This window comes from Talpa europaea (genome assembly GCF_964194135.1).
Source record: "Talpa europaea genome assembly, chromosome: 10".
NCBI classification, from domain to species: Eukaryota; Metazoa; Chordata; class Mammalia; order Eulipotyphla; family Talpidae; genus Talpa; species Talpa europaea.
This window is the reverse complement of record NC_140077.1, coordinates 46,884,014-46,899,688: the sequence shown is the minus strand read 5'-3', so window position 1 is coordinate 46,899,688 and position 15,675 is coordinate 46,884,014. Positions and strand designations below refer to the sequence as shown.

General features: G+C 37.2%; 1 protein-coding gene across 1 annotated transcript in view; it reads right to left on the bottom strand.

Moving 5' to 3' along the window:
- Nucleotides 1–15,675, bottom strand: part of CTNNA3 (catenin alpha 3) — a gene marked incomplete at both ends in the record, with an annotated part of 1,381,762 nt that overhangs the window by 379,754 nt on the left and 986,333 nt on the right. The window contains one exon of the mRNA XM_084245749.1: nt 748–948. Coding sequence (XP_084101875.1) covers nt 748–948 — 201 coding nt within the window. The remainder of the gene's footprint in view (nt 1–747; nt 949–15,675) is intronic.

The window sequence follows — 15,675 nt, the reverse complement described above, 5'->3', positions numbered from 1 at the left end:
CAACCCGAAGACCTCACAGAGCACAAGGGTTTCCTATCATCATGATTTATGAAAATAGTTTGTTGCCCTCATTTCACGAATAGCCACTGTTTGCAAATCATATGTACTTAAAAGCACTGGTAAGTGTCTTGGAGATATGTTAATATTAGCATTAAAATAAGAAAACCATTTTGTTGAGTTATTCAAAAACTAATCAGGTACTAGCTGATTTTAGAAAGTATTAACTTGGTTGCTACAATCCAAACAAAATCCTGGCTCCATATTTCTAAAGAAATCGAAGACATGTGCAAGAACAAAGTGTTTGTTGTAAATAAACTACAAAACAAAGTAAAGAGCATTTCTCTGGAAATAAGATACAAGTCTGTTTAAATAATTTAAACAAAAACCTAAGGCTGCCAAAGATAGAGCTAAAGTAATTTTGAAAACTATTACAGACTATCACATTGGCCTAATTACAGCTCCTAATAGCTCTGGTCCTAATAAACAATCAAAAGGAGCTACAACCTCTGGGTAATTTATATAATGCATGTATTTATAAAAGACCTCTTTTCCCCAATGGATATATTTACTTTTTAGAGATAAATTCCATCACATCACGGAAAGATGCAAGCACCAAGCATAAAGTAGAATGCTCTATTTCAAAACAAGCCACATGGGTTGGGATCCTTCCACAATTATGAGTATTTGTTAGTTATGTAGATTCAAACACCAGGAACACTGCAACTGCTACTGGGGACTGAGACTTACCAGTACTTGTGAGGAAGTTAACATTTCTCATCACACCTTCAGTGTAAGCACCAGGTTCATAGCTGTCCATTTCACCTGTGACAATGTGAGCGACTCTTGCTGCCCTTCCTCGGATAGCGCCTGCAGCACGGTCTAAATTATCAGCATCCTGGTCTCGCAATGCAATGATACATTTGTTGACATCTTCTAGGATATGGCTTTCTGTAATTAAACAGATCAAATTAGTTTTGTGGCTTTTTTGTCACACAAATCTACCTTATTGTTACCTTCTTTTTTTTTAATTCTTTTAAAAAAATTGTTTATTTATTTATACAAACACTGGGTATAGTCAGAAGCGCGGGAGGGTGAGAGAATTCACCAGCGCCAGGGCGGGGAGCAGAGCAGGCAGAAGGACCGAAGTACACTGCTGAGGGGAGCAGCGGGCGGCAGGAGAGGTCTGCGCGTCATGCGGGACCCTCCTGCGGTGGCCGGGGAGCAGCCAGGGATCTAACAGGCGCTGCAGAGGCCGCGGGCAGCTTTGCAACCCAGCGCTCAACCACTGCGCCACCGGGGAGGCCCTTAAGTGTTAACTTCTAACCTCTGATGGGATGTAATACACCGTGGTATGGAGGACACCGACAATTAAGAAGGAAAAATTAGGGTCTCCCTGGTGGCGCAAGGGGTTAAGCACCACACTGTGAAGCAGTCTGCAGCCTCTGCAGCACAACTTTGATCCCCGGCAGGCCAGGGAGCAACCCACATGGCGCAGCAGACCTCTCCTGACTCGCCTGCTGCTCCCCTCAGCAGTATACTTCGGTCAATCTGCCTGATTTGTTCCCCAGTGTCTCTGGTGAATCCTCTCACTCCCCCACATTTCTGGCCTGTACCTCAGCTCTTGTATGCATAAATAAATAAATCTTAAAAAAAGAAGGAAAAATGAAAACATGTATCAGTTTGTATCTAATAGCAAAATTTTGTGACATGTAGAATTCAATATTTTTACCAGCAATTTTTATAGATCTATTATTATTTTATAGATCTCATTTTATTTTATAATCTCATTTTTATAGATCTCAAACCAATATATTAGATTTTAAATTTGAGTGACATATAGGTGGAAATTAAGGAAGGCTTCTAGATTAGAACAAAAATAAATATATATGTAATGTTCAATTAATGTTCATTGACTTACAATGAGATTCAAAAATTACAGAAATCTTATAAATTTGTGGATAGTGAAAATGTAAAATAAATAATTTTTATATTGTAAAGAAGCAACCTCACTAGGTCTGTGAACACAAACACATATACATATACACACACACACATACACATACACACACATACACAGGCTTTAAAAGCACTGAAGCAAATGGGTTGCAGAGAAAGTTGCTAAGTTCAGAGAGTATATCCTTTTCTTCTTCCTCTTTGAGCAATTAGAGTATGAAGACATCAGGATGTTAGGATAACACAACAGAGTTTAGTTAGTATTTCCAGATCAAATTAATAAGACCAGAAGAAGTATGTGCAATATTAAAAGCCTTGGCAATAATACTTATAAGAAATTAAAGAATATTAAAATAATGTGCTTGACTTCAAGCTTTATCATGTCAATTCCCACCCAAATATTTATAGACAATCTTAAAAATGTATATTAACTATGTGTATTAAAAAAACACATAGGTAAGTTTTCAGTAATCCCAGAACACATTGTCATACTGTTAGCTATTGTTGTGTTGAGTATCTGCAGGTAAGCTACCAAGAGTAGGTGTCTATAAAGAAACATTTTTGCTGTGTTATAAATTTCACCTTTCATGTGGAACATAAAATCTGAGCTATCAAATAAAAGAATACGGTGCCTAGTGATCTTAGACCTTTGTCTATCATACCTTTGCAGGACCCATATGATATATTTTATTATTTCCTATCTCTAACATGTTCTTCCATAACTTTGTTCCCATGAGCAGATTAGAATCTAACCTAGAGTGCCAAGCCCTTTTGTTTGCTTGCTCAGCTGCTACTGTTCTTTCAAGACACTGGTCAAATGCTTCTCCCTCAGCAAATCTATCCTCACTTAGAACAACAGAAACAAGAAAAAAATTGTTCAGGATCCCCATAAAATAATTTATGTTTCCATTGTATCTTCTTTTCATGTTTTAATGATATAGTAATGAAACTCTCTCTCTAATACACTGTGAAATATAAATACAGGGATTTTATCTTATTTCTTGAGGTATCATAGCTAGTATAATGAATGGTACCTGTTAACAAGAATGTTTCTTGAATGAATAAAATAAGCCCTCTTATAAGATACAAATGGAAACAGAAAAGTGTTTCATCTAAATTCTAAATCATGGTTTATGTACATAGACTAACACATTTCAATCCCTTAAATTTAGTGAATTTAACTCATGTCAGAAACACATTATTTTCATGAGGAAAAGATTAAACATTGAAAATCATTATAAACTTACTAGAGTTTTAACCTAATTTGTCACATTCACTTATGAATGTGTCATTAAGGCCTATAATAAATCCAGACATGGTCCCATTTCAACAGAAAGCACACGTGTATCATCACCATCATATTTCCCCTGCAACTGAATACAAGTTTAAATGTGGAGGCATCATAATCATCAGTTTTTTTTAAAAGTCCTCAGATGTGCACTATAATAACAAATTAAGAAGCTTTTATTTTCCAAGTAAGTTAGTATTTTTTTTAAACAAACACTATATGTATGTATATAATGGATGTTTAATCTGTACTCACTAAAGGCATTTAGTATTACAGAATTGTTTTCATAAGTCTTACAAAAATGAAAAGACATAAAAGGAAAATATATTCATTTCTTGAAGATTGTCTAATAAACTGTATTCTTTGTACTTAAAGGTGAAATCATAGCTGTCACATATGTGTTTTTTTTTTCCCTAGTGAATACTGCACAGGAAAAAATATATATAAAGCATACCAACAATGGATTAAAAACATTCACCTCTTCAATAGAACAATAATATGCAGCCCCAGCAATTCCTTTTATTATTTAAAACAGAGGATAACAATAGCAAGGACTTTCTGGTTCTCTCTTGCATAGAAGTTTCTCTCTTAGAGAGTTTGTGTGGTTCACTGAGATTGAGCAACATAGTGTTTGTTCAAAAAGTACAGAGTTAAGGTCAGATATGGAAATGTAAGTCTGACATGAACTTACACACTAAAGAAAATAACTGAAAAAAATGAAAGAAGCAAAGAACCAGACACTATGTGAAGGTACTATGTTGAGAATTTCAGAGGTGATTCACTCAATGTTCCTTTAGAATTACTAAGATTAAATATAGCACTAAGGCATTAGGAAAGGTTTGCAAGATTCCACTACTGTGACAGTTTTCCATTACCCTGAATTTTTCACAAAATACCAGCAACAATTATTTGCATGCGATTCTAAACATAGAATACCAAAAAAAAAAAAAGAAAAGTAAAATGTTGGGCACCTCCCACATATGCACAATAACTAAACATTAAACCAATTCCTTAAAAACAATTATTTGTTATTCATGTATCAGGTGAATTTGAATAATTAAAATTATTCATCATAGCTCGAGTTCAAATGTCTAGCTATGTATCCTAAACCTTTAGGAAGAAAGAAAACACCAAATATCTTGCATTAAAACCTCCTACTAATGCATCTTTGCTAAAGCAATAGTCATTAGTATCTCCAATTTATTTTTTCTCAACTGTACCTTAACTGGAATTCAACAATCACATCATTTAAAAAATGAGATTTAAAAGAAAAAAATTTATAAAAGAGCATGTTCAGAATGTATGTGTTTGGGAGGGTAGAATGAAGATTTGTCTTAATAGCTTCACCATCCATTCCACTTATGATTTGGGTGCAGGGGAAGGTACTGCTGCTGTTACTGCAAACCCTGAAGTACATTTTAAGAACAGAGATTGCTGATCTACTAACAATTTCTGTCAACCATTTTATTGCTATCCTAAGATGCAAGGGTGATTTCTATAAGTTTGAAACCAGAGCCTCCCTGGTGGCTAAGGGGTTAAAGACAGCGTTATCAAGCTATCACCAGCCACTACATTACGAGTTCGATCTCCAGCAGGCCAGGGAGCTACACACAGCAGACCTCTCCTGTCTCACCCTCAGCAGTGTATTTCAGCACATCTGCCTGTTCTGTTTCCCACTCTCTGGTAAATCCTCTCACCACCAGCACCTCTGGCTTACACCCAGTTCTTGCATGCATAAGTAAATAAATCTTTTTAAAAAAGAGTTGGAAAACAGTAATCAACAGGACAACAAAGGAACTGATCTTGGACTAAAGTTACTTCATTTGTTGCAAACTTCTCTGCTAACTCCACATTCAGTCACTACACCAAGGGTAGCACAAGATTTTGAAATTAATTAAAATTGCTTTCTACAATTTTTCCCTAATTGTTAAGTTTTCTACAATTAAAGCTAGATTTTGCCTGAGGGAAAGTAGATAACAATCCTGTGAGAAAAAGTTATTTTATTGATTTTTGACCTACAAGCTCAATTTTATATATCTGCAGCCTGAAGAACAGCCTGAAAATAGCAGCACGTTTTATTTGTAAAAGCCAGACTCTGTTGCAAAGTAAAAGTTGTCTTTTAAATCCCCAAAGTGGATTTTAAATATATCAGTAATAGAGCCTAAAGAGGTGGATTGTTGGGCCTCCCTGATGGCGCAGCGGTTGAGCGCTGGGCCGCGAGGCTGCCTGCGGCCTCTGCGGCACTGGTTCGATCCCTGGCCACTGGCGAGGATCCCACATGGCGAGCAGACCTCTTGTAGGATAAAGAAAATGTCAGGCTTTTCTGCCCTCCACCATCAGGATAGATGATGGATCCTTGAGGTCCTGAATGCATGCCTGATGGCGGACACCTGGAATAGGGTGTGGGCATAGGTACATGGGATTCAGCTGGGCTAAGACTGTGCTTTTAAGGGCGGCGTCACAGGGAAGCCAGCAGAAGCTGAAGAGAAGTCAAGAGAGAAGTAAAGAAGCAGAAGCAGAGAACGCCAGAGAGAGTGTGGATTGCTGGGGGCTGGGAGGACTGCCAGCCTCTGGGCCCCCCAGCACCCCTGCCTGCCGTGTACTGGTAATCCCAATAAAAGCCTGCAAAACCACTGAGGACTCTGACTCCTCCTTTACCCGGTCTTCATAGGATCAGAAAACCTGCCCTGTGTCCGGTCCTGCCTTACACCTCTCCTGTCTCGCCTGCTGCTCTCCTCAGCAGTGTACTTGGTAAGTTTGTCTGTTTTGTTCCCCGCTCTGTCTCTGGTGAATTCTCTCACCCTCCCGCACTTCTGACTGTACCCAGTGCTTGTATAAATAAATAAACAAATAAATAAATTAAAAAAAAAACCTTCTAAAAAAAAGAAGTGTATTGTTTGCTATAATCCATTAAGTGAGAAATAATAAACCACCGTTTCCTCTCCTGATACCTGCATAGTTAAGGAGAAGGAAAGGATTAAAGAGACAGGGATATTTTTCTAAAGAGAACAAGAATTCTAGAGAAAGAGTTATAAGTTAAAATGCCAATTGCATTTCTTAAATTGGCAAGAATAAGGTGAACTACACACTGTATATTAGTTCAGAGAGTTAAACTAATTCTAATTATAAAAAACAAACATTCCATTCTTGCGCACCTGCATCTATAGCTGTAAATTTAAAATTCATTACGGCAGCAGTTCCACAAATGTTCAACAAATAAAAGCATACACATAGTAATATTTCTTTCTCCTTTATCAATCATGAAACTAAAAAGCTAATGGAATACACCAGGAGGGAAGATCATAGTTGTTGACACATCTACTAAAAAACGGTCAAAATTTCTGTTTGAGAATTTGATCATGATTTGACTACAAATTACCTGATTCCCTGCTTGAACAATTCAGCAAGTACTATTTTGAGAATGAAGCTGAAAGAGTGCTATGGGGGTAGGGGTCCATGGCGTCAAAAAGACAGTGCCCAGTAAGGGCCATGTCACTGAGGGTTCTCACCTGCACCCACAATTGCAAGACCACTCAGGCTCAGAGAACACTGGGGTTTATTTAACAAATGGGGAAAACAAAGATTTCTCAAAGCCACAAGTGATGGTCTATCTCACCCAAATAGGGTCCACAGTGTTCAAAAGTCATAAATGAAAAGCCATTCATCCAAGATAGCGCTGCCTCATCAACAAGGGCCTGGAGCTCATGGCACACCAGCAAGCAGTGGGCCAGGATCCAACTCACCGCAGCCAGAGGTGCTCACAGTTGGGGCTGCTGAGATGCCAATGCAGCAGCCTGCAGTAACTGTCTGAAAGTCAGGATAGACAGCACCAAATACTGGACCAGAGAGCAAGGAGGCAGCAGCACCAGGAGGTGGTGCCAGATGATGAACAGGTCTCAGAGGTGACCCAGTCACGTAGCGCTGTTCACTTGTCAACAATGCTGGAAAGCACTGACCATTAGTGCCAACCACTAGGAGGTGGTGAAGATACACCAGCATGAGAGCTCTTTGTGAGATGTTGGCCCACACCAACAATACACAGCTCTTTAAGACATTAGGCCCTTTCAAGCGGTGCCAGAGGCAGGGCTGGAGGGCAGCAGCTCCTGGCCTCTGCACAGCTCTTTAATTTCTCTGTGAGCCTTTTCTGTGTCTCTTCTTCCCTTGGAGGTTGGGCTGCTGGATGTTTTCTTTATTTGGAAACCAGTAACCAAGTCACTGATAGAATCTGAGTCTCCTGAGGCCAGGAACTGAGAGTCAGAGTCCCAAACTGGCTGCTGACCTGCCTTCTCTCCTCTTTCAGGGCCCCCCACCAGGAGGTCTGATTGGACCATTTTCAATTTCATAGCTGATTGGACCATTTACCAATCAGCTCATAACTCACACCTGATGGATTCTTTCTACACTCCAGGCACCAAATTCATGGCCTCTCTACAACCTATAGCTGGAGGGAACTGAAACATTAAAGCTGGCCTAATGGGGCCCCATGCTCCCTCCTGCAGCCTTGAATCAGTGGCTGCATGCCCTGGGGTGGTATGATAGGATAACCACTGCTGGCCTCTGCCTGCAGCCTGAGCCCCAGTGGAGTCACTGGTAGTAGGGAGTAAAATGCCTGGCACTTGCACTGCCCACAAGTAACTTCTGGGGTAAATGCCAGGGCCTGGAGGAAGGTGTCTCTGGTTTCATTCATATATATATATATATATATATATATATATTTCTTGGCTTTGGACTTGCATTAGGGACTTGGGGTATTGGAGTTTTTAATTATACATATATTTAATTTATGTCTTGTACAACCTTAAAAATTTCCCATCTCCTCTCCTGGACCTAAGTATTACTATGTGTTAGAAAATGTACATGATCTAGTAGATAAGGGAAATTCCTGCCTGAAAAGGGCCTATAAGCCAGTAATTAGAAAGTATTATTGTGCTCATTGCCTTTTACTTCCCAAAATACCAGTCAAAATTATTGTCATTTTATAATGTGGGTCAGTCTTTCCAAAAAAGTTTGATAGGCTTTATTCAATATGCCCAGAGTAGCGCCCTTCCAATAACTGTTGCCTTAATGTGAACTAATGATCACTGTAGGGTAAGGAAAAATGTTAGGCTTTTCTGCCCTCCCGCCATCAGGATAGATGATGGATCCTTGCGGTCCTGAATGCGTGCCTGATGGCGGGCACCTGGAATAAGGTGTGGGCATAGGTAGATGGGATTCACCTGGGCTGAGACTGGGCTTTTTAAGGGCGGTGTCACGGGGACGCCAGCAGAAGCCAAAAGAGAAGCCGAGAAAGAAGGAAAGGAAACCGAGAGAGAGAGAAGGCCGGAGAGCCCAGATAGAGTGAAGACTTGCTGGGGGCTGGGAGGCCTGCCAGCCTCCTGGCCCCCCAGCACCCCTGCCTGCCATGTGCCTGGTGAGTCCCAATAAAAACCTGCAAAACCCCTGATGGTTCCAGAACTCCTACTTTACCCGGTCTGCATGGGATCAGAAAACCTGCTCAGTGGCCATTCCTGCTCTCTACAATCACTTAACACCCTGTGAACCTTGGGAAGTCTATTTCCATTACTTAAAGAATGCAAAGTATTTTAAATATAGAACAGTGAAGGCCTAAGAGCTTTTTGTCTTTTGCCCTTTTCCCCGCTCTACCTAGAAGAATGTAGTTTGAGGAGTATCATTCAGGTGTGTAGGTTTTATCAGTTAACTTGTCCTCTCTGGCTGAGAAGGTAATCTTTAGTCTCAGATGTAACCACACCCTTGTCTGTCTTATGAAGTCTCCCCATCTCTCTCCTGAATGCTTCAGGTCCCTAAATACAGAATAAATGTCCCCTTATTACTACGCAAACTGAGGCCTTCTCCCCAGGCCCCCCAGACTTGCATGCTCTAAAGGGATCTGGCCATCCATGCACACAAAGACAAAGCTTACTTACTGCGAAAGAACATTAATAAGTTTAGTGTGCAGGGATAGAGAGAAGAAAGGATAATAATTTCCCAATAAAACACCAAAGTTACTCATCCCCTCACAGGTAAATCTCTCAGTGAGTTGCTGAGGCCTCAAAGCTTGCCACAAGTCTAAGGCACCTCTGGCAGGAAAGTATAGGAAGGGGGTAAAAGAGCCAGGTGAGTCTGTGATGCAAGGAGCAAAATCCAAGTACAAATCAAGATAAAGGCTGCCATTGTCAGCCTCCCAATAGGTCTCTCATCCACCTGTATCTTTCAAGTGTCTCTACGTGCCTCTCCTGTGTCTCCTCCGATACCCCAAGTCCTTAGTGCAAGTCCAAAGCCAAGAAGTAAGAGAGCCATTCTTCTTCATTTTCTCTCTCTTTTTGAGCCTACTTGGCTTCTCCATTCTATCTATAGTTAAGTAGGGCAGGGGATATGGTACCTCCCTCTTTTATGGATACATCCATTACACCTGGTAAACTACATTAGTCTTTATAATTTATGACAATGTAAGTTCTCCAGATATATGCTGTTTGATATATTTATATATACATATATATATTTTCTTTTTTGCTAACCCACCTGATGCTATTTTAATGATTTGTCCAGCCCAAGAAGAACTCAAAGTGGTGGGAAATTTCCCCCTTCACAGTAACTTTGAAGTTTTATTAACCTTTATCACAAAAGTTCCCTCAGTTTCTTTGTACTATAAAATGTTTATTTTTCATTGGGCTTCAACCAGCTCAGACTTACCTGACCTAATTCTGATAACAATCAAAAGTAAAATAAAGTTTAAGATAACTTTTTAAAAACTAGTTCTTATAGAAACTAATAGGAACTCTTATACAAGCCCTTAAAAGATCTCTGCAATACTTATGGAGACACAATTTTATAGATATAAACCCACAAAAATAAAGCCACTGAAGCCTTCATATTTCTTTCAATATATCTTAAGTTGGTTTTTATTTCCTCTATGAAGTATTTCAGAAACTTATCAAAAGCTTGGAGGCAGATAAGAAGTACACTATTGCTAGTCTTTTCAGTAGCCTGTTTGGCAGTGTAAAAGCACACATATCTACCACCTGAAAATAGATCTTGACAAAAGATCATTTCATTGGAGGGGCTCTGAATATTGGGTAGAGATTGCTTTAGAAAAAGATATTTACATATAAACTTCTGTAAAGTCATATTCCAAAAGATTTAATCTTTTCTCTTTTAAGTGAAGAAGGCAGAACTTAATCTGCATGCTTTTGTGCCTTCACCTGTAACTTCATTAACATCTTCCCAAAGTACTTCTGTCCTACCTACATTATTTAACATGGAGTCCAAAGTCACATGGGCAACTTATCAGTCATCTTGGGTCTCTCCAATAAATATAGGAGGTATATGTTATTAGTGAATAACTTGAGGGGATCATTTTTTTTCTCTTATCAAGGTATCTTGATAAGTACTTGTCTGACTATTCACAGGCCTAAAAAATGTAGAGGAGTACAGGATAATTGCCTTTGCACCCCCATAGCCATCATTGTAAATCAGGTCTACAGGAAGATGTCTAATTTTCCAAGTAGTCATGACTTTGTTCCACTCATTACTCACTATTCAGATATTTCACAACTCAATGGGCGTAAATGTTCATTTCGTTTTTAATATTGTCAAGTAGTAATACAAGTGAATGTTTACCTGCTAGAGTTGGAAATAATTAGAAACAATAATCCTGAAGGTTACATTTTTTTTTAAACTCCATAGGCCATTAACCAGCTGTGCTCAAAATTATAAAACTATAAATATTGCTCAACAATTATTTTCAAATTTTTTCTTAAGCTTTATTGTTTTGGTTGATCTCAATAATGAATTTTTGACATATGCTCACTTTAAATTTACATAAGTCTTGCTTTCAACTTTGGAAAATTATCTTTTGACAGTGTGATTTGACTTGAATGTATGACCACTAATATATAGAAACTCTTTAAAATAATGTAAAGAGACTAGGAAAAAGTGTCTCTGAATTCCAAAATCAGCAAATGACAGGACCTACCATAGATTGCTTCTCCCAGGAGAGGTGATGTTGCTTCCTCACCAGAGGTCCTGAGAGAGAGGTACTCCAGATACCTAGGTAGCATGAATTTATGGAAATGAACATGGATCTTGCCATGAATGTACTTTCCAATTTGCCCTCTTTTAGATCATTTATTTTTGAATGAACACATTTTGTTTTCAGACTAACTGGTTGCTTTTGTTTGAAATCAGCTGAAGTTACAAATTTTTCAAGTATTTTTTTTTTTCTATCTAGGGAAAAAAATATGTAAAGAAACAATTACATGGTCAACAATTACATGGTCAACTACAGACATGTTACAAGTACAAGATCATAAAGAAACGAGGGAAAATCTAGGTGACCTTTACTTTGAAGATAAAAGGGAACACATTTGTATCCCCAAAAATACCTTTTCAGCATAAGGATTATTTTTGTTGGTTGGTTATTTTTAAGAAACAGTGACTTAGGAAAAGTTCTGAACATCAATTAGAAGATACTCTTTTATAAGAAACATTTACATTTTTTGGGCCTCCTCAGTGGTGCAGCAGTTGAGCTCTGGGCTGCGAAACTGCCCACAGCCTCTGCAGCATCAGATTGATCCCCCGACACTGGCGAGGGTCCCACATGATGCAACAGACCTCTCCTGTCTTGCTCGCTGCTCCCCTCAGCAGTGTATTTCATCAGTCTGCCTGTTCTGCTCCCCGCTCTGGCTCTGGTGAATTCTCTCACCCTCCCATGCTTCTCACTATACCCAGTGCTTGTATAAATAAATAAATAAATCTTAATTAAAAAAAAAAGACATTTTTTAAGGAAAATTTCCATTTGAAAGTCTATCTCCTTCTCTGTACCAAAAAGTGGAGGTGATAAAATCTCTAGAATCTCTTATCCTTGGAGAAAGTGGTTATTTAAATCTACATAAAAACCATTACTGTTATTTCTATAATACCGTAATGGTGGAACATGCCATTGTACATATCTTGATACCCATAGGATATATTACAAATAGTGAACCTTAATATGACCTGTTGTGTTTGCTTAATATATTAATATTGGTTCATCAACTGAATCAACAAAGTGTTTCTTTAAACATTCTAGGGGCCTCCCCAGAGGCGCAGCCGTTGAGCCCTGGGTTGCGAAGCTCCCTGCAGCCTCTGCAGCGCCAGTTTGATCCCCGACTGCTCCCCAGCCACCGGAGGAAGGTCCCATATGGCACGCAGACCTCTCCTGCCGCCCGCTGCTCCCCTCAGCAGTGCACTTCAGTCCTTCTGCCTGCTCTGCTCCCCGCTCTGGCTCTGGTGAATTCTCTCACCCTCCCGCGCTTCTGACTGTACCCAGTGCTTGTATAAATAAATAAATAAATCTTTAAAAAAAAAATTTATACTCTGTGTACTGTTCACTTCAGATCTTTAATAGGGCTGTATTTAGCATCTAAAATTGGAAGAAAATTAATAACATTTAATCTTTATATTTAATATTATACACTACTACAGATGTCTACAAATATTGAATTAAATACCTTTAACAATCTTAATTTTTTCGAAGAATTTAACTAAGAAAATGTTTGATTTCTTCCTCAACTCCCTTAGCTTTCACAAGTAATAAATCTGAAGCTCAATTATTTTGTTTAAACATTTAACAAATAATTTTGGAGGTTCCTATGATTTTCTAGTCACTGTGTTAACCAATATATACATATTATTTTACTTCTTATAATAATCCTAAAATATCTTACATTTCATTGTTATAGATGAAGAATTCTAGGCTCTGAACAGATAGAAATCATTCCAAAATACAGTTACAGTAACTGAGCATTACTAAAAACAAGCTAATCCTAACCTGCTCAGGTCCTATAAATACTAACTTTTCATTTGACTTTACAATATAGTGATTCTATAATTATATCATTCACCTATGCCAAATGTATAATGATGTTAAAAAAAAAGAGAAAATGGGCCCAAAATAGTCACTCATGCCAATTCCAACTCTCAAAATTAAGATTTAATATCTATTTTAATTGCAGTTTTAATTCCTCCCCGTTATGTGATCCTGAGCTGTCCAGGTCTATAATAGCAAGTAATCTGTATGACAAGACCCATCTGCCTTCATAAGGGAATCAACCTTGCCACAAGCAAACTTTTCTTTGCTAAAATATCTTGTCCCACTCTTTTTCGGATGACAAAATCTTTTCATTTGGTAAAACTTCTCCCAGCTACTCTGTTTCCTAGATGAGATGTTACCCTATTCTTGAATCATTGAATAAAGCCAGTTAGATCTCTGAATATATTTGGGTGAATGTCGTTTATTAACACTGGAAAGAGAAAACTGTAGGTTTAAATTTTGCAAAAATGGTTCATAAATATTGTTTATAGTACTATATAGCACGATGCATTATAAGTTTTCACATTAATTTTAACTCGGTGGGAAATAACATCTGTGCATATTTAAAGTGATAATTTCAATTCAGCAAATCTTACATGGACTGGTTCTAGAAATGTTAATATTTTGAATCGGGATAGAGCCACATAGCCAGAGGGAATGTAAATTATTCTGAAGACATCACTAGAAAACATGGTCATAGAAGGAGAAATTAACAAATGAAGTTTAATACGTAAGCTATTAGCTATTCTGGTGAAGGAGCAAGTCTAAGTTGTTGAATTTTATGTTGTGCTTATTTTGATAAAATAAGCAAACAAGAAAAAGTAAACCAAAATTCAGCATCCTCATTCAGCTCACACTTTCTTCCATTGACTCCTCTCAGATTGAGCTTTTCGATGTTAATTGTTCCATTACATCCTCTCCCATAGACCAAGAACCTATTAGCATCTAATATCAAAGTACTGGGTAAAAAAAAAAAAATAGCTTTGAGGATATTACCAGATTGAACATCAGGACAGTCAGCAGGAACAGACAGTACTGAGCAATTCTCCCATATTATGCAATAAAAACACTCAATTCCTGCACACTGGATGCTAATGTTGGATGCCTCTGTTGCTGGATACTCTCACAAAAAACAGTCAGTATTCATTTGGGTGTTATCCCTGTTTATAGCTCAAAATACAGAGCAACTCAGTATCCAATTATGAAATTTGTACTTTTGGGCATAAAGATAAGAAAATTCTGGCACTATTTTAAATGACTTCCTTGAGGTATATGACACATATCGTAGAATGGGAATCACAAGGAACCTAATACATAAAGTGGCAAATGAACAGATGAAATTATGAACAAATGAATTCTTACAGTCTGGCAAATTTTATTTATTTTTTTTCAGAACACTAAGTATATAGTTCAATTATTTCAATTACCCCCTAAAAGGATAACAATATATCTGCACATTAAAAAAAAAAAAAGCTAACAATAAAAAAACGACAAGACTGTTATTGGATATATGCCTTTGGGAGATTTACTTCCCTAGTCAAGATTTTATTTCAAACTCCGTGGCAATGTCCTTTTGTTGAAAATTATATTTCTTTTACGTTTTGCTTTCAGATGGAAAAAAAAAATAGAGTAGTTGTTTTTCCATGAGACTCTCCCAAATTTTATTAATTAGTCCAGGAAGCAATTGTTCCCAAACTATCTCTCTCAAAGTAGTTACTCTTTTAGTAAACTAAGAATACTGCCTACACATTCATAGGTTGATGGACTTATGTGATAAAATTTATACTGCAACTACTGAAAGAAATAACATCAACTAATGAGTTTATTTTCAGACTAACCACTGGTAAACATAAATAATGCCATTTAATAGAATGCTATAAAACACTAACAAGATTTACAAAATAAAGTGCATAAAATACTTACGAAAACTTTAAGTGAAAAATTAGGATATATATGTCTACTAAAATATGATCCCTTTGTTTAAAAATCATATATTTGTACACATATGTGCACACATGTGTGTCTGTGTACATATATATATATACATGTACAAATATATAAATATATATTTGGTTATCCATAATATACTACAAATTTATACATCTTTCCAGAAAAAGTATGGAAATAAATTTCCAAACTCCTAATAGTGATTTTTAATAGGTAGTGAATTATGGATAATTTGTACTTTTTTCTAAAGCTTTTATTATTCATAGAATAATTCTGCATATATTGTGGTAATACATAATTTTTGCTATTTTAATAATTGTTATTTTAATTTATACTCTATCCTTAATTAACAATGTTATTAAGGAATGAATCTTAATAGTTATGACAATACTAAGCATACCACCATTTATTAATTATATGTTGCTGAAGTAAATATAAGTTTTAATATCCCCAGATAAATCTTAGCACCCTTAATACTTTCAAGGTGATTTTTATTTTTCTCTTTCTGCCTGAAAACTAGCAATAATCATTAACAATTTTTTTCAAAAATTTTATTCAACCAACAAATATTTACAGAATTCCCTCCACTAAACATTTTGCCAGATATAAGAAATGACAAGATAAATAAAACTGTCTT